Below are 24453 nucleotides of genomic sequence, written 5' to 3' on the forward strand. Positions count from 1 at the left end.
AACAGATAAAATCAAACTTTGGCATTCGTTATCTCATAATTAGATTATGAAACTATCCTAGATTTCACAGACAGGGTCATGATTAGACATATACAGACCATTATTTTAAGCAAAGGTATTAAAATGCAAGTCTACCTCTGCTGACTTGAAATCTGACGGATCCTCATTGAGGTAATGTGGAAGGCCCTGAAAAACAACAGCCCTTTTCATTGACATGGAATTCTTAAATAAAATAAAAAATGATTAGATTGATTTAGGCTAAGGCTGACAAAAATCTAACTGCTTCATAACTGTCTCTAGTCTAATGGCGCTTTTCCACTGCATGGTACAGTACGGCTCAGTACGGTTCACTTTTGGGGGGTTTTCCACTGGGTACAGTACCTGGTACCTTTTTTAGTACCACCTTGGTTGAGGTTCCAAGTGAACCGTACCGTTACCAAAACGTGTCGTGTAAACTCTCTCGTTGATAGCAGAGGAGCGGATCCAGCGAGAGCTTGATGGGGCGACGCAGAATGAAAAAGTTTTGTAGCGGTGTAATTGTACAAACTACTCAACAAACTACAAATATACAAACAAACCTCACCTATCCAGTAAACCGGAGCTTCTTAGTCTGGACACAGGAACAGGAAGCTCTGATGTACAATTCTGAAAATAACAAAATAATTAGAGGAGAACTTGCACATTAATAAAAATAGGCCTACTGCTCAATAAACTACAGTTATATAGAAACAAACCTCACCTATCCAGTCAAATGGAGCCTCTTAAGTCTGGACACAGAAACGGAAAGCTCTGAGGTGTAATTCTGCAAATAACGAAAGACAAAAGAATTAGAAAACTTACATGTTAATACAAATTTAGCTTGGATCACAGGAATAAATTACATTTTAAAATATATTCAAATAGAAAGCAGTTATTTTAAATAGTAAAAATATTTCACAATATTAACTTGCTGCTTTTGCTGTATTTTGGATCAAATGAACGCAGGACTGAAGAATGGAGTAATGATGCTGAAAATTCAGCTTTACATCACAGAAATAAATTACATTTTAAAATATATTCAAATAGAAAGGAGTTATTTTAAATAGTAAAAATATTTCACAATATTAACTTTGCGGAGTTAAAGTATATTTGAAACAGCATGCACCGATGAATCAAGCATTAAGAATGTAAACATTGAAATATGCAAATCAAAGAGAAAATGAAATTGCACAAAAATAAACTCATTATAAAGATATCTTGCGACTGCACACTACACTAGCTCCAATTCACTAAGGGAGCGGTGGCTCAGGGTGTCAAAGATGTGGAAACATTTCAGCAGAATCACAGACCCAGCTGGGCTAGGCTGGATTTCTGTCTCTTTCTTTCGTCTCCCTCCTCTGCTACAGACCAAAACCTCATCTATCCCCAAAGCCCCCAAGACACAGGTCCCCGCACCAGACAGGCCATCTGTCAAAACAAGACGTCACATCACAGCTTGCCATAAATGCCGTAATCGTGGAGAAAAAGCCACTATAAGTGTGCTTATTCAGGGTAAAACTCTGAACTATGGCCTCAGTCGCAGACAGCGTGATGTAAAACTATTTGCACTGTAACCCATTACATCTATCATTGCATTTTAACCTTTAACCCTGCTTTGACTGATTCTGTTCCCAAGCTAAATTGCTCAAAAAAAGAAAATATTGCGAACACTTTACAATAAGGTTCTATTTGTTAAATACATCCTTTAACACAAATTAACAATGAAAAACTAACATTAGGCCTACCTAATTGGACCTTATTGTAAAAGTGTTACCAAAATGTCTCAAAATAAACATAATAAAGGCTTCTTTGTTATCAATATGGACTCTCTTTCACTGCTGTGCCATCACACAGACAATTACCTCAGAACATGTGTCAGTCTGCCCTCTGCTCCTCATGGGGTTTCCTCCATCACCATTTCCCTTCATGCATTTCTTATGTCAGTGCTTTCTGCAGAGCCAATCAATATGCAAAAAAAAAGGCCAAAATAATCTACACTGTGATTCATTTTGGATTGTAGCTATCAAGGTTTTGGTGATACAAGAAGAATAGTTGTCTTGTCACACAAAGGCAACTGTACCTGTAGTTGTGTTTTTCCATCAGTTATATCTTATACCTTGTCGTGCAGCAAACTGCCCTCATTAGGGCGGGATAAGTGGCTGGTCGGATATCCTATATCCTGATAGGAAACTCAATATTTCACAGCTGAGCAGTTAAGTGTGCTTCTGAAGAACCCTACATTGGTGAACATCAGCTAAACAGTATTATCTGTAAAGTGATATGTCAGATTTAAGGGGGGAAAACAGAATTCAACTACTGCATGTGACCAATCAGCATCATAAAACTTTACAGTGCATGTAATTCTCATTGCTAAGAATAATGACCTCTTAAAAATATCATCGACTTTCTCATCATGTGTGCATACCATGATCGTGCGCTTCAAAAATGAATTCATATATTCAGGAATATCTGGCTGCACAAATGTCCTCTGACTAAAAATAGCAACTGATCAGTGGTTTCCCTGACTACAACCCCACTGTGAATGGCTTTAAGACTTATACAGAGATGAGCAAAAATGTTTTAAGGGCTCTGATCTCAGAGCCAACCTTGATACGACTGGACGGAAAAGTAATAAAGAACATGTCTTTGAGATGATGATCGAGTGATGTCAGCACAACTGCTGGTTTTACTGCTTCGTCTTTTTAAGAGTTATTGACTATTTTGCTCTCTTTGAAACACAGAGTCACTAAATTCAACATTTTATAAATTATGTTTAATCATATATATATATTTACATATAGACCCACATTCAAAACATCATGCCATTATCAATTTGTACGACATTTGACACCTATAAATCTGCAGATTTAGTTTCTCAATTAATTCTGATTAAATAAACTCTGATAATGAACAGCTTTAAGTACAATCAGCTGAAGGGTTTTAAAATGCTGTTGTTTTACAATTTTGATGCTTAAATGTAAAATTACAAAAAATAAAATGTTTATATGCATTCATCATGCATTCATTATACGGTCTAAGTGGTTTCATTATAGCGGTCAAAAGTGTTTGTTTTGTTAAATCAAGTTACAGCTATTTGAAGGTGATTAAAATCAAACATGATTAAAAGGAAGAATTTTCAATCACAAAACAAAGAAAATTCACCAGTGTGTGCATTGTGCAAATGTGTGAAACTACATCACATTGAGAACAGGGAAGCACTGTGTTTAACATTCCGTCGGCCTCGCAGCTCATATCATAAAGAAGAGCTACAGTTAAAATAGTCCATAGAGGTTAAATGATCATGGTAAAAAAAAGTTTTCACTTCTTGCGAGGGACCTTGTCACCCAGAGGGACGTCATCCATGAGTTTCTGCAGATGTGAAAGGTAAAGAAAGAGTTTGATAGCTGTACAAAAAAAAGAAGTCATGCTTATTGACTGAAGAAAGGACAGTATCAGCCCACCTTAAGCAGTCTAGCAAAGTATGCTCTATCGTCTTCTCCGTCCCCCTGTCTGACGTCCACATGGTATCTCCTGCAGGCCACGGCCAGCTCATCAAGAGTGTAAAGGTGGGCGGGGTCAATAGAATGCCCATTAATGAGGCTGACCAGATACTCTCGATAATGCTTCCTAAAACACAGGGGGATACCACTATTTAATTTACTCCTAACAAGTAATTTGGGTCATTTTGTCTTGCTGAGTACACCGGGCTTTTATTTGACCTGTTTTTTTTCTTTTAAAGTCAACAGATGCATTTGGCCATTGCATTGCAACTGATGTTTTTGTCAGTGTCTCACTAATCCTGCTTAAGACTAAAGCATACTGCGGTCAACATTTAAACGGGATTACAATATTCACTCACAATGTGGCAATTTAAATACTATACTTCATATTAGAGTTGACATATTGCAGGTATTCAAACATTTGTTAGAGTCTTTGGGCCAGATTTACTAACAGCTTGCGCCAGCGCAAACAGTCTTTTGGCGTTAAATTAGTACTGTCAGGATTTACTAAAGGTGCGCAGTGAAGAACTAGTGCTTACAAGGAGTGGACAGAGTTATTTTTGTGCCTGACCTTATTGGAAATGCATTTGTAAGAGTTTCCCTTTCAGACTCAAAATCTATGGGAGGAGAGTATTAAAATGAACCACGCAACGTGATTTACTAATGTTTGCGCCTGTCAAATTACTGGTATTTGCGCCATTATTTAATGCTCCAAAAAAGCATGTTATTTTGTGCTTGTTTGTCAGTTTCCATGTAACAAGCTGCGCCTGTGTCACAAGTACATCACCTGCACCTGATGAGCATTGGATCTGCTTATTTGCGACTACGCTTATTTGTGCTGCACTTGGTATATTGCATTGGTCGATATGTAAATGAGATGTTGTGTCTGTGTTCTTTAATTTGAGCGTTGTCAGTAAATCACTCGCAAAAATATCCAAGCCCATCTGTGCTGTTTTGGAATTGCACTCTCACACTAATTTGCCGTTAAGTAAATCTGGTCCTTTATGTTATAGAGTCCTGCAGGAATGAGTCCTAAAACACAGAAATTAATTGTTGCACTACTGGTTCCATCGTCCTTAAGTCAATTTTTTTTTAATGGGTTTTTGGTTGAAAGCCTGAAATAACGTCCAACAATAAAGCTCAAGATATTTTCACATTTTATTCTACGACATAAAATACACCAGTAATACCCCACTCGTGATTTTCTAAGCTTTTATGCATCTTGAAAAAACTAGTATGTCTTGAGAATATACTAGTGATCGTGCAAAACTATTCTAAACTCAAATTTGTAGATCTTAAAGATTGAAAGAGCTGTCATAAGCTTAGTGGTGGTGATGTTGAAATTCATTTATAGCCTACCTTGAGCTTTTCACTTCTGGCTACTGGCAGTTTTTCCAAAGAAAGACTGATTTAAAAATGATTCAGATTGATAGAGTTGATGGTACTGCCAAAAATGATGTAACCAAGTGCAAAATTTAATTTTTCAACATGTTTAAAAATGAAACATAATTTACATAATCAAACAGACTGTGTTTGTCTAATTGTCGTGACAATCAAATCACATTGAAAATCCAGGTTTTTCCTGTACCCGTTAACAGACAAATACATAGACATGGCATAAAATAAAAAGAAATAGGTTTTAGCTTTGAAAGGAAGAAACTATCAGTCATAAAGATTAATATTAACTACATTTAAAGTTTACGTTACATATTTAAATATACATTTATTATAAACTTCATATATGTATTACATATTCAAGTATATATATATATATTTATTTATAAATCATTGATTTCATTTTTGTATTTGCTTATTGATTACACCACTTGATACCCATTATTGACAGGTAACATAAAAGATACAATTGAGTTGTTGTTGTTTTAGCATTCACCCATTTTATGAATTTATTCTTTTACTAACAGTTCCTGAAAAGCAGTGGTCGAATTCTTAATCCTCCTCATTCAAACCTAGAATTGGTGTGTAGTGAACTTGATCCGAACAAGGCTATATGACCATATTTTAGTCTATGAGACCATTCTATTGTTGACATTTTTCAGATCTTGATTAGTCACAATTAACACATGCCACATACTAATCAGTGTTACAGACAGACAGATAGATAAGAGTTGGACAGGCAGACAGATAAATAGATCTGTTTAAAATTCCACCTATAGAACTTCATATTTAATATTTCATCATACTGAATCCTTAAAATGACCTTCTGATGTATAGACAGAAGGACAGATATACAGATAAAAAGAAAGTCAGATGAATGGATTGAGAAGAAAAGAGAGGGAGAGAAAAAGTCTTAAGTGAAACGCTACACTAGAAACAACTATTGTGCAATCAGTAACTCATATAAACTCAGAATAAAAATGCCTGTGAAAAATATCCAACATTAATATTTCATTTCGTTTACCTTCTCCACTGGACCAAACACAACAAAAACAAACAAACAGACCATATAAGCAGGCAACATATTTCTTAAGGTTAAGATCTATTCTGGCAGTCAGAGTCGGGCAGGGGCAGTGATGGCAGCAATACTGTTTGCTGTGAGAATATGTGGATTAGAAGAGTGAAAGCACAGTTCCGACAGGCTTCTAGAGCAGATCAAAAGGTGACTCACTGATCCCATTGTCACGCAGGTATCCGGCCAAGCCCTGCCTCTGGTACTCGGGGTCATTCTCTCGCTTCCACAGCTGGAACTGCTCGCACGAGAGCCCCATGTGCTGCGGCTCCCACTGCAAAAAGTGACAGACAGATAAATAGTAAGGCATTAACTACCATCATTCAATGAAGTATTCATTCAGTTTTTTTGTCATTACACATACATATGAGACAGTTTGTTTTGGATTTTTTGGTAAACATAATGTGTTATTGCATATGCAACACTATTTTGAAGCTACTGACTACTGTCATTCTACTGAAAAACACAGGTGAATTGATAGTGCCGCTACTTTTAATTACTCCCCAACACTGACGTTCAAGTCCTGTGTTCATGTACGGTTCCTGCATATCTGTTTCTTGCTTTCTGAAAACACTTACCGGTTTTTTGCATTGAGCACAGAAGCTTTTCCTGCACTGCATACAGGTGACCTTGAGTTGATCGCCATCGTAGATGAAGCCATATGAGCACTGTGGAATTGAGAAGAGAGTGAAAGAGATGCAAACATGAAGACACTTCACATCATGCACCTCTTTTCAGATCACTAAATTACGCTTGAATGAGACTACAGCTTTTTGAGCATGAGAGCCATCTCTGAGAAGAAGTGAACAGTGAGGAAGTGCAGGGAGGCAGTGTCACTCACATGGCTGCACCACAGGAACTTTGGGTCCTTGATGAGAGCCTGCTCAGTCAGCTTTTTGTGGAAAAGATCGTACACATCCGGTTCGAGACAATCCCTGAGCTGGGCAGTCACACACACACACACACACACACACACACAAACACACACACACAAGATTGTTTCATACATCACAGTGAGTAGCTAGCAGCTCAATTATATTGCTGCTGTGTCAAGTCCCAGTATTGCACTGACCATCTTTATTTTATTTTTTTCTCTCTCTCGCAGTACCTGTATATCCAGAGTGGAGAAGTAGCTGTTCAGGTGCTCAGGGTTGTTGATGTCAGGCTCTGTGCAGACAGGACACACCATGTCTCTGATGTGCTTGTCCCTCACCGCTATAGTGAAATGCTGCTTGAAACATCCACAGCACACAGAGCACTGGCACGATGTCAGAGACTGCATCTAAGACAGACAGAAAAAAACACACCAAAAAATAGTCCTGACTTAATGTAAGGTACTTTCAAACACATACATTAGCCAAAAAAAGGTAACACCATTTTTCCATGTAGAGATCATTTGTGAACAGGACCCGGTAGGACAGTATGCAGTATGACAATATAAACTGTCAGAAGGTAGAAATATGTCCATATGTGTTCCACAGACGAAAGAAAGTCATACAGGTTTAGAACAAAATAATGGTGAGTAAATAATGACTTGATGATGATTTCTGGGTCTACTTTCCCTCTAATAGTTAATATGCCTAAAGGTAAGGGCATTCTGATGTAAAAAGTGCAAGATTTGGAGCCAATCACATAGAAGGAGCTGACGCAAAGTACCTTGCTGTGGGGAAAAACTGACAGGCAGATGGGGCATTCCTTATTCAGCACACGGCGAATGAAGTCCCGGTCAGGTGATTCACGCACGGCCTGAATCACATCCTCCAGTGTGTATGTGGCTGTAGTGTCCCGCAGCAAAGACAGAACCAGCTCACAACGCCCCCAGCTAGGCAGATCAAACACTGCTAGCAGCCTACGGCAAACATGCTAAACACAAAGAATAAGTTAATTTAAGTCATGTTTTAATAACATAACATTTTCACCACTGACCACTTTGAACATGTTTGGCAGCAAGCATTATGTAATTAATTAAAGAAAAAAAAAAAAGAAAAAATAATAATATATATATATATATATATGTATTAAATTTTAATTAAATTAATGCATTTAGCAGACGCGACTTACAGTGCATTCAGACTATACATTTTTTATCAGTATATGTGCTCCCTGGGAATTGAACCCACAACCTTTGTGCTGCTAACGAATGTTAGCAGTGGTAGAGCATTCACAAAGAGCCACAAGAACAGAAATGATATCACGCAGCGCGTGCGTGCATATGTGTGTGTGTGTATATATATATATATATATATATATATATATATAAAAAAGGGGTGTAATCGTACACATATTCATACCGAAAATTCTCGCTACAGATCTTTCGGTTCGGTACTGAATGTGTACCGAACAAATACGGACCTTCATTGGAGACTTTCAGTTTTATATATTGTTACTTTTGATAAGAAACAAAGTCTCATCTTTAAAAATATGTCCTTTTTTCAAGAAATTCAAACAATTAATTCCGTCTTGGTGCTCTTTGGTGTGACGTGACAGATCAAAACGCCTCAGTTCAAAGGGCAGCGCGATCATCCTTTCCTCTTTACTACTAGTTTTAACGTGAAATACGTTAAAACTAGTAGTAAAGAGTTACAAAAAATCTGTTACGAAACAAGTTATGAGAGCCACTATGTAAATGAATAGGCTATATTTTAACAAAAATAATTTTTATAACTTAGAAGTTAATTTAACAACTGCATTATGTGCAATTTACATGTTTGCATACATTTTTTCTAAAGTTGAGGGTTAATTATTATGTTTAAAAATAAATAGTAATTAAATTTAAGTTTGGTCTCTGTTGTTAACTGTAAACTTATAGTAACATAAAAGGGCTCTCTATAGTTTAGAGCATAAGCTGAGGTAGATTTTTATCCCTATGAAAATTTAAATTATAATTAAATTTATTTTAAGAAAGAGCAATTTTTCAGTAAACCACTGTTTAATAAAAAAAAAAAAAGTTTGGTTTTCCCCCTGCTGTACTGAAATCATACCAAACCGTGACGTCAAAATGGAGGTACGTACCGAACCGTCATGTTTGTGTACCATTACACCCCTAATATATATGTATTTATATCACACAAAAGATGATTCAGACCAAGTTATTTCACAAAAAAACTGTTTCAGTGAAGCTCCATTATTGTAAAAGGCCAGTCACCTGTTTATCTGGATGGTTGATGTCGATGGGGGGCTCTGGTTCATCGCTCCACATGCGCTGATGGAATTGCTCCAGTAAAGGGCGCTGCAGCAGAGCGAGGGCCCCCCTCACATCCCCTCCACTCTGCCGCAGGGCTTCTTCACAGCGGGTCACATCATTAAAGCCCAGAGAGCCAAGCTCTTTTACCTAACAAACAAAAAAAGAGACAAAATGTCATATTTAGCAGGAATGCACCTATATTACAATTCTGGACGATACTGATAAGTCGATAATTATTTTCATGTTACGGACAACATTAATATTCAATATTATTTTCTTTAAATATATAAAAAATAAAACTAAAAACTATAAGTGAGTTCAGGCAACATTATAAAAATTATTTTAAAAATGACATTTAACAATGTTATTAAATTATTAGCGATTTTAAAGATTAGCTTTAAGTGAGTGTTTGATAATGGCGAAAGTAATCCAAATATAAAAGTAAGTGAAATGAGCATGCTTAATGAAATATCCAATATCAGCTGATTTTATAAATACTTGCTTATATACACAAATATGTACCTGTAAGAATAAAAAAACTGATCTGTTAAGCATTATATATTTTCTTATACTGTTGTAAATGTTAATAAAAGTTATTACCTAAAATAGCACCAAAACAGAGCTTGACTTAAAGTTTCTGCAAATTAAGCCGTCTTTCCCCCCACCATCCCTTCAATTTTAATGTTAGCATTTAAAGATACATCACTGACCATTCTGAAAGGTCTAGAAACACAAATGGAATTCCCCCAAATAAAAGCCATAGATGTTCAATCAGTATGAGCATCAGTATTACAGTGATTGGATGCACAAGAATAGTCTTTACTCACTTTAACTCTTCGGTTTCTGAAAGCCTGCCTGACAGCCTTCTCATTGTCTCCCCCTGCTGCCAGCCAGGCCCGTTTGGCTTCTGCTCTGGACAGGGGCACTGCATTGCTTTTTTGTCCATCCTGGCCATTGCTCCCCCCTAAACAGTTTGATTGTGTGTTGGGTTCTTGCTGACGGGATGCAGCCATCACACAGATCTCATCAAGCACATGAGGTAGCTCTGCTTTCAGCCAGTCATACGGCATTACATTACTGCTTCCTGACACACACATGCTGGTGTAAACCTCCTCTGGGCTCACTCCTTTCTTCTCTCCCGCCTGAAAAAAGGACATAGACAATGAGGATGCTTGTAAACTGTAGAGGATGATGCCCCGGCTACAACAACAAAAATATCAGACTTACACGAATGATCTGAATAAGTTTAAGTCCTTCCTCCCTCATCAGTCTTTGCCTTTTGAAATCAGGGTCCTCAGTGGGAATGACTTTAGGTGGGGCTGGTGGCGGTGTGACGTCCTTGACTGATGAGAGTGGGAGGGGCTTAGGGGGTGACAGAGCAGGCTCTGACCTCGAAAGACAACACATTTCGCATACAGGTGATGGTGTGTGGTTGACGTACGTACAAAACAGGCAAACCCACTGAATGACATAAGGAAAATAGGAGAAGTCAAAACAGGAACCTACATTTAGGATAAAACTCAGCATGAGACTTTCATTTCATTTGCAATGACAAATCAGAATATTCTCATCAGTTAATCAATGTTAAATAGATTATCTGTAACACCCACCAGCAGCACCAAAAAAGAACTGTGCTCTTTATTTAGCACACCATAATAACATTGGCTGATTATCAGTTTATGACTTCCTGATAAACAGTGGAGAATGGGGGGAGTCCGCCTGAAAATAGTCCACAGCACGCTCCCTGTGCAAGCAGGTGGTCACGTTGGTTATGTTGACGGAAGTTAGCCTATCAGGCGCTGCGCAATATCATTGCGCCTGCTGCACCCATGGTACGGCAGCAAAGGGTGTTGATTATTACGCCGGAATGAGAGTATAGTTCCTAGCCATATCGGCCTAGAAAATCGCAACTTTTCATTTTCCGTCGGTCTTAGTACACAATGTAACTACAGAAGAGTCAAGTTTTAAATAGGAAAAATATAGAAACTCTTTGGTCATTTTTGAGCGAGTTGCTAACGATCTAATCAGATTCAATGATCTATGCTAAGCTACAGTTAAAAGTGCTACCGCCAGACCCGGAGATCGGCTGAATTTTTCTTCAAAAATAGTGGAGTGTTCCTTTAATATATTGATTAATGACATTGTATTATACTATTAAACCACCCAAATATTTAGGCTACTACCTTCTAATTTCTGTTGTCAATGCACACTTTTTTTTGTTTGTTTTTTTTTTTAGCTTAGGCTACTGACCATTATGGATTAGTGTAGCCTGGATTAAAAAGTCTTGAACATAAAACAACAGGATAAAAATATAGTTGACCATGATTTCATGACTCTAGACACTTCTTTTTGAAGACAGTAGCATAATATAGTGAAATAATATATTCTTTAGCCATATAAATACAGTTGCCATGTGAGTGGGTAAAATTTACCCACTGGCGCTTTTAGGTATAAAGCGACCTCTGGCGGTTCTAGTGTTAAAACCGAATACACAGCTGCAATGTACTGATATTCACGTTCTCCCAACTGTTTACGTTCACTTAAGACGTAGTCAACTGGGAATACTCGTCAAAACGGACAATTCGACATAATTTTGTGTGTAATTCTCCATTCACCGCCAGACCCGGAGATCGGCTGAATTTTTCTTCAAAAATAGTGGAGTGTTCCTTTAATATATTGATTAATGACATTGTATTATACTATTAAACCACCCAAATATTTAGGCTACTACCTTCTAATTTCTGTTGTCAATGCACACTTTTTTTTGTTTGTTTTTTTTTAGCTTAGGCTACTGACCATTATGGATTAGTGTAGCCTGGATTAAAAAGTCTTGAACATAAAACAACAGGATAAAAATATAGTTGACCATGATTTCATGACTCTAGACACTTCTTTTGACGTAATCAACTGTGTTTACGTGAATACTCATCAAAACAGAATTTTCAACATAATTTTGTGTGTAATTCTCCATTCATGCGACACGAAAGAGTACTCGTGCGCTGTGAGACACGCTTTCTGTGTCTATGCTTCAGTGTCTGCATTCAGAAAACCGGACCGAATTGAGTTCTCTCTTGCGTCGTCAGATTTATCCATGTCTGCTTTTCTCTTACTCCCACATATTGACATTTTTGAACGTTTTATGCGACGTGCAGCAAGTGTATGTTAGCTTATGTCCCGCCTGTTCATATGTACGCATCTAACCTCCGAACCACGCAGCAGATTCGTTCTGAATGAATCTCTTCCCAAATCATCCCTCCCTAACATTTTCATCTCGTTTTTATTCGATGATGAAAATGTCAATAGATTTACGTCATAGTTTTTGTCATTCAAAAAGAGTTTTAGTTCGTTATCGTCTCTTTGTCGTCGGTGAAAAAAATGAACACTGGTCCATTCGAATGAAATGACACTATCGGATGAGAACAAAACTGAACTGAATTGAGCTGAGCTGGATGAAACTATTGTCTGTTGTAGAGCAGCTTTTAGCTGAATCAAATTAGTTTCATAATTTATTAATTTGGCAACATCAACACTGTGTCAGATTTATCCATGTCTGCTTTTCTCTTACTCCCACATATTGACATTTTTGAACGTTTTATGCGACGTGCAGCAAGTGTATGTTAGCTTATGTCCCGCCTGTTCATATGTACGCATCTAACCTCCGAACCACGCAGCAGATTCGTTCTGAATGAATCTCTTCCCAAATCATCCCTCCCTAACATTTTCATCTCGTTTTTATTCGATGATGAAAATGTCAATAGATTTACGTCATAGTTTTTGTCATTCAAAAAGAGTTTTAGTTCGTTATCGTCTCTTTGTCGTCGGTGAAAAAAATGAACACTGGTCCATTCGAATGCAATGACACTATCGGATGAGAACAAAACTGAACTGAATTGAGCTGAGCTGGATGAAACTATTGTCTGTTGTAGAGCAGCTTTTAGCTGAATCAAATTAGTTTCATAATTTATTAATTTTGCAACATCAACACTGTTATTGAACTGAATTGAATCAACACTGAACTGACTTGAGATGAATAACAACCATCCTGCCTTCTGTAGAGCTGCTAATAGCTGAACTGAACTAATTTCATAATAAATGAACTTTACACACTTACTGAATGGAACTGAATCAACACTGAACTGACTGGAGCTGAATAATGACACTATTGTCTTTTTTAGAGCTGCTTTACAGCATAATTTGAATTTGTCTCATTTAAAGAAGTTTGTGTAATTGATTCTGTTATTTTGCCGTTTATTACTGTGAAACTGACTGAAAACAATATTGTATAACGCGCTATAGCTTGTAGTGGTCGACTACTTTTAATTTAGCATTTTTTAAATATCGGCCGATAAATTTTCCTGTTTGGCCGATGCATTCGAGGTGGGACTTTTATTTTGATGGCGCTGACAGCGGCATTCACATTCTCCCTCTTGTTCGCTGTTGTCGTTAACAGTTCTGTCTAATACGGGCAGAAATCTGTCTAATAATCAGATAGAACGGTTAAACAAAGGAATTAAAATGTATACAAAAAGTATTATAACAATTGCTTTTAATAATGACACTATTGTCTTTTTTAGAGCTGCTTTACAGCATAATTTGAATTTGTCTCATTTAAAGAAGTTTGTGTAATTGATTCTGTTATTTTGCCGTTTATTACTGTGAAACTGACTGAAAACAATATTGTATAACGCGCTATAGCTTGTAGTGGTCGACTACTTTTAATTTAGCATTTTTTAAATATCGGCCGATAAATTTTCCTGTTTGGCCGATGCATTCGAGGTGGGACTTTTATTTTGATGGCGCTGACAGCGGCATTCACATTCTCCCTCTTGTTCGCTGTTGTCGTTAACAGTTCTGTCTAATACGGGCAGAAATCTGTCTAATAATCAGATAGAACGGTTAAACAAAGGAATTAAAATGTATACAAAAAGTATTATAACAATTGCTTTTATATTATTAGTAATAGAAAGGCAAACATTAGAATACTTTCTTGTTTGCAGTCAGCATTTAGCAAATACGCATTTATATAATTTAAACAAATCTTTGAATGACTAATGAACATTTAATTTCACAAAGCTTGCAAACTTAATCGGATCCAGTTGTGAGATCTTGTGAAGTGTGCATTTGTATCCTGCATGATCGCGTGTTCTCTGCGTGATGGTCGATCCATGCGAATGTAAAGCGCACAAGTGGAGAGTTCAGCTTCACTAGAGATGCGTGATCGACAAACTTTAAACTCGTGATTTCAAATTATGCTGCGCTTTATGCATTTGCCCACTGCCATATTCATGTCATTTCCACTGTGTGCTGCATGTAAAATGAGTGTTACCTTGGCAATATTTGGAAAAAATATGATTCCAAAATCCCAATGCACACAAATTTCCCAGAATACTGAGTGCCCTGTTGGTTACAGTGTTTACTTCTATTTTTTATGAAATATTTATTTATTTGTGGAAAATACTTTGTCATCTAATACATAAGTATGTTTATTTAACTCATTTACTTTTTAATCCATTTTCAAATGATTTCAAATTTCTTAAACATTAATTAAAATAAATAAAATTATATCGGCTTTATATCGGCCACCATGCTTCCCAAGATATCGGCATTGGCATCGGCTGTCAAAAAACAATATCGGTCGACCACTACTAGCTTGATTTGACTTATTGGTACATAAAATATACACTTCACCTATCGGTGTAAACAAAACTGTAACAAAATTGCATATGGAATGTAGTGGATCATGGCACCTGGCTGTCCATTAGTCCTGCAGTAGAGGGAGTCGGACGTGAGGGTGCAACAGGAGGTTTGGTGGCCAGACGAGGGCGCTCACACACCTCACATAGAATGCTACTGCCTGCATTCACCACAGTGCAGCTTTTACATTGCCACTCTAATTGAAGGAAGTGATGGACAAAAAAACAGAATTTAGATGTTTATGTCATGTCGAATTATCAAAAGTCAAACAGGACTGATGGCCTATTTAATGTGGAAAAAGTGAGAGTAAACTGAAAAAAAGGATGTACAGACTAACCAGATATTGTAGAGGGCTGAGATGGCTCTTCCTGTAAAGATGGAGCAGCAGAGGACAGGCGGGGTCGATCACAGTTTTCACACAAAACCTGCTGCACTGTATTTACTGTAGTGCAGTATGAACACTGCCATGCTGACAATGATGAGCTAAGGAAAAAAGAAATAAAGACATACAGGTGTTCAACAAAATCCTCTACACAAATATGTTCTCTCAACCTTTCAGAGTAACAGTGCTAACCTGAGCCGTTTTGTGGCTTTTGAGGAAGTCACAGGAATCCTAATGTGTGTGGAACGCCCTGAATGGGAGTGATACAGCCTGTCACATTCTATGCACAGCCGCTGAGTACAGGTGGGACAGTGAGCAGACACCGGAAATATACCACATATGGTGCAATTCTCTGCAGAGCAATTCAACGGAATAGAATGGAAATGATAAAGGCGGACACTCAAAATTAAATATATTCTTTAAAAGGAAAGCCAGGGTTGGTAAATGTGACATGCTTACCTGTTTGTTTAAAGGGCACTAGAGAAGAGAGAGAAAGGGCTGGACTGAATGGAGATTTAGGCTGAAAAGGAGTCGATGCAGGCGAGGGAGTTTGTTTTTCCCATGGACTTTCACTAGGAGAGAAGGCAACTGCATCTGTGCTGATTCCCTCATCCTGTATAGACATTATATGGACACTGTATTTACGCAACTTGCAAAAAAGCTAACAAATCTAATAGAAGCACTTCCCCTTATACAGACACTACCATTCAAAAGTTTGAGGGTGGTAAGAAGCCTTATGTTCACCGAGGCTGCATTTATTTATCAAAAATACAGCAAAAACAGTAATATTGTAAAAAAAATTGTTAATATTTATGAAATAAGTGTTTTTATTTTATTTTAATATATTTTAAATTTTAATTTATTAATGTGATAGCAAAGCTGAATTTTCAGCAGCCATTACTCCAGTCTTCAAGGCCACATGAACTTTCAGAAATCATTCTAATATACTGATTTTGAGCTAAAGAAACATGTCTTATTATTGAAAACAGTTGTGCTGCTTAATATTTTTGTGGAGACTGCAATACATTTTTTATTGATACTTTTTTTGTTGTTTCTTTAGTAACATTATAAAAGTCCTTATTGTCATTTTTGATCAATTTAATGTACCCTTGCTGAATAAAAGTATTAATTTCTATGAAAAAATAAAATAAAATAAAATATCTTACTGACCCCAAACTTTTGAATAGTAGTGTATATATCAATTTTGGCCTGCTATTTTGATGTTGGAAAAAGTGCATGGACAAGTTATTATAACCATATAAATGATCAGACAAATTTAATTAAGTGCGGAATGGAAACAAACTGTACCTGCACACTGAGGGAGGGAATAAGTCTTTCAAAAAACTCTGGATAAGGATGGGTACCCTACAGAAAAGAGACAGACTCTATGTGAGCTGAATGGTTATTTGTGATTTTGTGATTAACCCACTAAGTGCTTATACTTTACAGCCTCAGACCTTGATTAGCATGTCCAGCTCCATACGGAGGCACATGACCTCAAGAGTCACTGATGCCACCTTCCCAACATCTGGCTGGACAACATCATCAGGAAAGCTCAAGCCGTCTTGCTGCTGATTGGTGTAGCCGTACAGGTTGAGTACTGCTCTGCCACCCTGAAAGAGGAAGATAAACAACAGTAACCACAGATATTTGTATATGGTTCATACAAAAGGCCTCATCATCTCATCCACCACACACCTGAATAGAATCTACAGTGGTCCTGAAGACAGGATTGTTGTACTTTACTGTACGCCAGTACTTCGGCCTGTTGGGGTTGGTAAGATTGGAGCCATACTTCTCCAAGATGTTAAGAGCGGTGGAAAGTTTCTGCAGGAGGCTGAGGGACTAAAAGGATCAGAAGATATTAATGTACAACAGAATAGTCTGAACAAGAATACATTACAACCCAGAAACAACAACAGTTGGCAAAAATGAACTAGGAAGTCATACAAATGAGTGGAAAGCGAACAAATTCTTGCGAAACACCAGCGGAAACAGTGACAGATTACCCAGTGCTATGTATTAATATGCGCTTTATGTCAATCATTCACATGGCCAGTATAAACCCATACATTCCCAATTTATACGGTCAGGCCCGTAACCACCATAGACAGTTCCCCCCCAATAATCGGATATGGACACATTGTCCCCCTCATCAATATTTGATATTATTGATGCTGCTCTGCTGCACTCCATTACACACCACTCTGCCTGTTGCTAGAATGATTTAATTTTTTTTTAAAAAGATATATATTTTTAAGCAGATATATATTTTCATGACACTTCAGGTTTAACAGAGAAAGTGCAAGGTAGGATATAAAAGTAGCTAAACATTTGATAACTGTTCTATGACAGAGATGTTAAACAACTAACAATCATATCCATTAATGCAAACTACATTAGATTTTTGGTCAAATTTCACCATATAAGTGATTACTGTAATTCATAATTGAGTACAAGAAACATTAATCAAGCCATTTTCAACATATTAGGAACATGAGTAAGAGCAAATGTGTGCATATTTTAAAATTAAATATTATTTGCAAATATTTTAAATTGATTACAATAAATTCTAATTATTTTATGTTTTTTTTCTCTAATCCTTTAAAGCCTCTTCATTATTTAATTTCTTTAAATAAAAAGGACTATTACCACCCCCCTTTGTCCCCCAATCTTCAAGACATGGTCATAACCTTGTATGCGCTCACTATGTGCAAATGGTTAACAAGTCAAATGTTTGCTTCCTGCTGTATAATCATACACTCTTTGGGCTGCTGATGAAAATGAATCATTACACCAGCTCTCACCTCCCTCCTATTATTTCCATTACTGTTCTCCGTCAGCATGCTTTCAGCAGCGATGTAGCAATATTTGCTGGAGGGCGGGAGGGGGATGTTGGCCATGGCTGCCACCCCTGCCCTCATCTCCTGGGCAGAACCTGGAGTAGATAAGCTGCCTTCTGCATTCACCCTCACCTCCTCCAGCTGATCACTGAGAGAGGCCATAGCTGAAAGTGAAAGTCATCAAAGCGGTTTAAAACACACAGTGCCCGAATTATTCATTGTCTCTTATGCCAAAGCATCAGAAAACAAACTAATTACACTGTAGTTGGGATTACAGTTAAAGTTTAGTGGCATTAGACAAAGTGGCTTACTGATTTATTGTGTTTGAAGCATAAACAAGAGTCAACAACACGTTTGTTGATTAACTTGTCAAACATACGGAGTCATTTGATCGTTTATTTGCAGTCAATGCTAATATTTTACATACATACATGACTGTCACATCATTTAAATAACCTGTATTGATGTTTTTACACTAAATTCACATTTGCTAATACGCTAGCTGTCTGGTGAAACTGGAAAGTGAAACCATAACAACTCACATGAAGCTGTTAGCTAAGTCTTTCTTCAAAATAAATCTCAGTTTCTAGATAAACGGATGTTTTACTGTCTTCGTTGTTATTTCTCTAACCTGGACGGACAGACGTGTTTATATACTCAAATCAAACCCCCACCCATTGGCTTAACTTGCCCGCTGATATTGAATAATCATACGCTAGCAGGCTAACGCTTAGGATTTATAACCAAAACACTGGTCAGCGACATTACAGAGAACCGTCTAGATGTGGCTCTGTAAACACTTTTTAATCAACTCAACTGTCTGAAGTATTTTATGAGCTGTCGATAGATATGAACATACTCACTCACCGTGTATTGACAGAGGAGCAGCGCTCTCATTCACTCGTACGTAAAACTGAAACAATCATCTACCCGCATAGAGGCGCTGTGAGGAAGCGCATTTCAACAAAACAATTCGTGTAAATTAATAAATGGGTAACGTTAGATTAGTGAAAAAGGAATGAATGACTGCCAGGGAGAGTTACATAAATGTAAACAGGTTTCTGCCTGTTCCTGTGAGTAACACTCAAAACCTTTCAGAGAGGGCCAGCATGGGTCGGCGTCGTTGCATACGATGCAAAAGGAGCACCCCATGGAAGTGCCAGGAATGTGATGTGGGACTATGTTTGCAGTTAGACAGGAACTGCTTCAGAGAGCACCACATTTAAATGACTGGATTGAAGGATCCAAAAACGCCTGGAGAACTGGGGTAAAACAAATGTCTCCTGAGTGAAAACTGTGCAATCTAGTGTCCCAAAAAGACTTGTATATATGTATTATAGTTCCTTTTTCAAGACTGAGGCATTAGATTCTTTCGTTCATGAGTTTTCAGATTTTTTCTAAATAAAAAGCAGTTAAATTTCTTCCCGTTTTTTAATTTTTTGTCTATTTAAATTCTATTTACTAACTCACCACACACAATAATGTACAATAACTGTAATTTCCTGAAAGCCAATCATTTTCTGAAAAAAATGACACCTTACACTTGAAGATACCACATTGTGTTATAATTTTATACTCAAAAAAACAAAATGAGTGAAAACGGCCTATTTTAGCTTTAGGTTCTAAAGGGTTAAGTTTAATAGTAATATAAAAACAGATGACTCTGTGTGGAATCTGAAGCAACACTAAAATAATAATAATAATTATTATTCAGTTTTTTATTATTCTAAATGAGAAACGTAAGAGGCAAGTGCGTATGATAATACAATCCGACGTCAGTGCTTTGCTGAATATAGGGCCAATTGGATACACCTGCTGACTGCCATTTGATTGCGTTAATGTGGATCACTGGAAACGAGCATGAAACCTATACCTCTGAAGTGCAAAGATTTATTGCCATGCTCTATGCACATTTAAGTCCACTTTGTCACTTTCACATCTAAGGTTAGTCATTTTTGCTGTCGTAATATAAAATATGCTACGGTATTAATAGCATGCCTGTCCATTTTAAAATGATCTTGCCCTTTACTGATCTTGTTTGTTTGGTCTAATCTCTCATGGTTTTGAGTGTGGCACGTTTGTTTTACAGTATTGCGGTGTTTTGTATCCTGTGCTGTCTTCGTCTAAATGGAAGGTAATCTTCTCAACCCATTACTTTGTTTCTAGCGCCAAGCTCTACTGTTTGAGCGACAGGGACACCGTAATAACAATCGGGCAAATGCTAATTATGTATAGTGATCTGGCAAATGCTATCTTATTTTGTTTTTAGGCATAAATAACACTTCACAATCAATGGGAGTTGGGCAACCTCACCATCCAGTAAACCACACCAGACCCTTTTTCTATGTTCAGCCACCATCTCAGCCTTATCTAATGTATCAATGGCCCATGAATCCATATGGCCACTATGGCTTTCCAGGGCCAGGTAAGTTCAGTCTTTTGAGGCATTGCTTATTGTAGATTATCACTTAATTAACCACAACAATTTATTTTTCTTTGTTCCAGCTTTGCAATTTGGCCGTCCATATGTGGCCCCTTATCAGTTTATGCAGTATCCTGGGTATGTGATCCCACATGCGCCCATGCAGCCTATCGATTACAGAAGAATCAACCCCCACTTCCCCTCCGTTGCATCCTACGATTTGCGTGTCCGCCACCACTATCAACATGCAGGGATGCATCGGGAGACCGTCTGTTCTGAGGTCCAAACAGATCCTAGTGATTCAGTCAACAAACTGTTAGACAAAATTAAGAGTCTGAAGGCCAGTGAACAAGGTGGTGACAAGGGGCTTAACACTGTGGTCTCCTCTACCCCTGATGTAGTACAGGGAGAGAAACTGACCTGTTTAAATGAAGACTCTAAGTTAGAGCTCGCCTCTCAGGAAGGTAAGGAGGAACAGGTCAATCAGGTCACAAGGACCACAACCTACAGCGACTCTGCGTATGATGCTGAATCTAGCCAGGGTAGACTGGATGAATGTGTGCTATCAGATGTGCTACCCCTTGACAGTTCCTCTGTCCATGAGGATGCTGATGATGATGAGCAACAAAGTGTTCCTGATGAAACCTGCTGCCAAAGTGGAATGTCAACAACCAGTGCAACTGGCAATGTGTTCTGTAGTGGTGTCAAAGGCACTGCTGATCCAACAGAGAACCTCGATTTGGAGAAACCAGGTGATGAGCTGGTACAGAATATTGCATCTACTGATGCTGCTGCGGTTATGGAGCCTCTTATAAAGCTCTCTGAAGACTTTGACCTGCCGTATCAAATCCTTCGCTTGCCCTGCAATAAGACAACAACTGGCCTCAGTCTTGAACGAGAGATTGATCCACTTGTTTACTTTGATTCTCCATCTACGCTGCTGCCTCCACAAAACTATCTGTCCTCAATCGGCAGTGCATATTCCTACAGCTACTACCCTCAGGTGACCCAAGAGCGCCAGAGTGTCCTGAGTCCGTCCATAGATGAGCTCTCTTCCAGAGATGAAATGTTCTCCACTGATGTGGAGGATCTCGATCTCAATCCGGGGCATGTGTATGTTGGTGGCGGCAAGCTGGCTGAAACCAGTGACGTTCCTGTTCGCTCCAGAAAAGAGCTCCTGAGTGTGGAGAAAACTTGCCCTGTCTGCCAGAAAATGTGCGTGTGCTGCGGCTCAAGCTTGCAGGATGAAGTAGGAATGTACAAAGTGGCCGAACACGGCCATCTTGAGCGAGATGAGGCGTCTGATCAAGACTGCGAGTATGACCTCAACGCAGAGGTGCGAAGTAACTGCGAGTCACCGAGAATGCCCAAGAGGAAGTGTTGCAGTAGGCATGTGCTGCCCTCTTGTGGGCATCAGTGTGCCAAACACCGGCACAGGAAGCTGCTGTGTGAAGGCCAAGAGAGCTGTGATCTCCGTGAGCAGGCTCGTGTGCATCCCAAAGGAGAGTGCTGTGAGGAGTGTGGCTCTCTGGCTAAAGCAGATAAGAGAATTCAAAAGGGTACCTTGTGCAGGCCTTGTATTGGTAAGGTTTTTTTTTTCTTTTTCTTTTTTGAATTTGCATTTTAATGCTGTCACAAGGTGGTCCGCTCATGCAAAAAATATTTTTAGAGCGACAATGGAAAGAGGGTGTTGTCTCTGACCAAGAGAATTGGGTGAGCTATGGTGCCAAACCAGGATCTTTGAGGCAAGTTAGTGGACCTCAAGATCAAGGTAGGACATTGATTTAAATGTCCTATTTAATGGGGAAGGGGGAACGTTGATGTGTTTGCCTACTTGGATGTCTAAAGTTGTTCAATGCAAGTGACCAGTATGGCTTGTCTTTTAAACTGTTCTTTTTGATTTGTAAAGGGAGGACTCCTTTGAGAAGGCCGACTTGTAAGACAGTCCACCAGCAAAGGCCAAGAAGTGATTATGATGAGACCCAATTTGCCTACTGCCAGAGAGGCAGAGGTGAGTTTAGGGTTTTAAACCAGTCAAATTGTTTTGGAATCTCATTTTTATTTGTGCAACATCTGTCCCATCAGGTGCTATGAAGAAAAGGGGCACGAGATACTAAACCACGATGCACTGCTGTAATACTTAAACGTATTACCTGAAACTTGTGTAAAATGCACTTCACTATGAATGTACACATGGACACTGTTCTTGACTGTATGTAACTAAAGTATGACAGTGATGTACACCTTGCTGCATTTCCAGTGCTCCACTTAACTTTTTTCTATTTTGGGTGTTATGCATTCATCTTAAAATTATACTGAGACCGCTCTCACTGGACCAGGCCTTGACCTATGTTTAGAAGGCCTTTTTTTTTCTCATGTGGCTTGATCTGGGAGGTGTGGATCTTGTCTGGTGTGTAAGGGCTCGGAGTCTTTACGTGGTCAAGGACTGGCCCACTGTGACCAGTTTCAAATGCTGGGCACTAGAGATGCAGCTGGTTTGAGGGTTGCTGCAGGGGGGGGGAAGGGGGGGAAGGAGGATGAGAAATAAAGTGGACAGTTTGGCCACTCTTAGTCCAGATGTCTTTTGTTTTTATTACAGTGCTATTTTTATACATCTGTGTAATGCAGAAAACTCCACCTACCTGTACAGTGTCATTAAAGTCTCAGCATTGCACTTGACCCGTGTCCAGTAATTGTTCTTTTTATTTAATAATAAAATAAAACACATCTGGCTGCATGTTTGCTGTTGTCCATGTGGTATTTTTATTTGCAAGGGCCAGATCATTAGTGTGGACTTCTTATAATTCCAGCTTCTCAGTTGGTGGTGAACTTTTAAAATGGAAACTAGTCTATAGTGTAGATTTTTCTGCCTTCGCCCAAATATACTAAAGAGTGGCCTTTTTAAAAAAAAATCTGTATTGTAAATTTTATTTTTTTTGTTTAATCCTGTCACATCTGACAATTCTAATTTTTAATAGTGTTCCTCAATGGCTATGCTAAATCCGACTGACCATGTTTGTGTTTGCAGGAGTTACACTATTACTAAATCTGAGGTACCACATTAGCTCAAATGTCACAAGCTTCTCAGATTCTCCATCTGATTTTATATTTCAGCATTGCAATACGTTGTCACTTTGAATGACAGCTTTAACATTTAAAAAGTCCGTTTGAGGGCTTCCTCTAAATGTAATCGGATTTTGCCTAGAGGACTGGTATAGAAATGGATAAACAACGAACTTGTCAGTTTCCGTACCCACTGTATGTCACCCCCTTACCATGATCATGTGTTTAGGAATAATTCGTCTTACACCGATTGAGAGATGCACAAAGTGATAAGCATTTCTCATGTTACATCAACTTGTATGTATCATACAGCAAAAATGTATCCATTGTGCAAAAAATATTGTTTCTGGCTAAAATATTTCAAATATATGCTAAATGCATGTTGTTAACCGTGCAGATTTTTCAAACCGAAAATGTTTAACCTTACAAAATGTGCTTCAAGAGGCAGAAAGTCCTTTTCTAATTTTAAAATACAATTTGAGCAAATGCAAAATGTGTTTTTAAAATGTAAAATATAAATGTATTTAGACAAAGTATGGCCATGCATGTTTGGTTTAAGATTTAAATTAATTAAATAAATCTAGAAAATTGTAGCTGTGGTGGAAAATGTCAGATGCATTGGGGGAATGTGTATTATTAGAAAATGATACAAATGATATCACTATTTTCAGACATGCTGTTTTCCTGATTGGTTTATGAAATGTGAATAATGTACAGCAAAATTACTTTAGACTGGTATTTTGCATTAGTAAATATTTTTTTTTGCCATTTTATGTTTATTTATTTCACAAAATATTGTTGCATATTCCCCAATGAACTTCCCTCTTGATATGATGCAGTTTACCAGTAACATGGGGAAAGTTTATTTATTTATTTATAG

The 24453-nt window shown here is 38.0% G+C and overlaps 2 protein-coding genes and 1 long non-coding RNA gene across 3 annotated transcripts; 1 reads left to right on the plus strand and 2 right to left on the minus strand.

The window, feature by feature from the left end:
• Positions 1 to 3338: 3338 nt before the first annotated feature.
• On the minus strand, positions 3339 to 3915 carry LOC107567410 (uncharacterized). The gene is made up of 2 exons (XR_001606642.1): positions 3480 to 3915; positions 3339 to 3387 (listed from the first exon to the last, which is right to left on the minus strand). It is a non-coding gene; the product is annotated as an uncharacterized lncRNA (long non-coding RNA).
• A 2112-nt stretch (positions 3916 to 6027) lies between these two features.
• LOC107567398 (E3 ubiquitin-protein ligase RNF31-like) lies at positions 6028 to 19676 on the minus strand. Its single transcript, XM_016253079.1, has 18 exons — positions 18956 to 19676; positions 18053 to 18252; positions 16944 to 17090; positions 16703 to 16858; positions 16554 to 16610; positions 15705 to 15858; positions 15438 to 15495; positions 15201 to 15346; positions 14917 to 15059; positions 10397 to 10630; positions 9997 to 10311; positions 9131 to 9316; positions 7642 to 7848; positions 7094 to 7267; positions 6827 to 6925; positions 6564 to 6653; positions 6145 to 6259; positions 6028 to 6068 (listed from the first exon to the last, which is right to left on the minus strand). Exons 2-18 carry the CDS (start codon positions 18248 to 18250, stop codon positions 6028 to 6030), a joined length of 2520 nt encoding a protein of 839 aa, XP_016108565.1. The 5' UTR covers positions 18251 to 18252; positions 18956 to 19676.
• A 231-nt stretch (positions 19677 to 19907) lies between these two features.
• Positions 19908 to 23027, plus strand: LOC107567412 (uncharacterized). The gene is made up of 7 exons (XM_016253088.1): positions 19908 to 20032; positions 20178 to 20222; positions 20358 to 20513; positions 20594 to 22093; positions 22180 to 22281; positions 22420 to 22521; positions 22596 to 23027. Exons 2-7 carry the CDS (start codon positions 20216 to 20218, stop codon positions 22625 to 22627), a joined length of 1899 nt encoding a protein of 632 aa, XP_016108574.1. The 5' UTR covers positions 19908 to 20032; positions 20178 to 20215; the 3' UTR covers positions 22628 to 23027.
• The last annotated feature ends 1426 nt before the right edge of the window (positions 23028 to 24453 follow it).

Source organism: Sinocyclocheilus grahami, unplaced genomic scaffold, assembly GCF_001515645.1.
Source record: "Sinocyclocheilus grahami isolate Dianchi unplaced genomic scaffold, SAMN03320097.WGS_v1.1 scaffold1156.1, whole genome shotgun sequence".
NCBI lineage: Eukaryota > Metazoa > Chordata > Actinopteri > Cypriniformes > Cyprinidae > Sinocyclocheilus > Sinocyclocheilus grahami.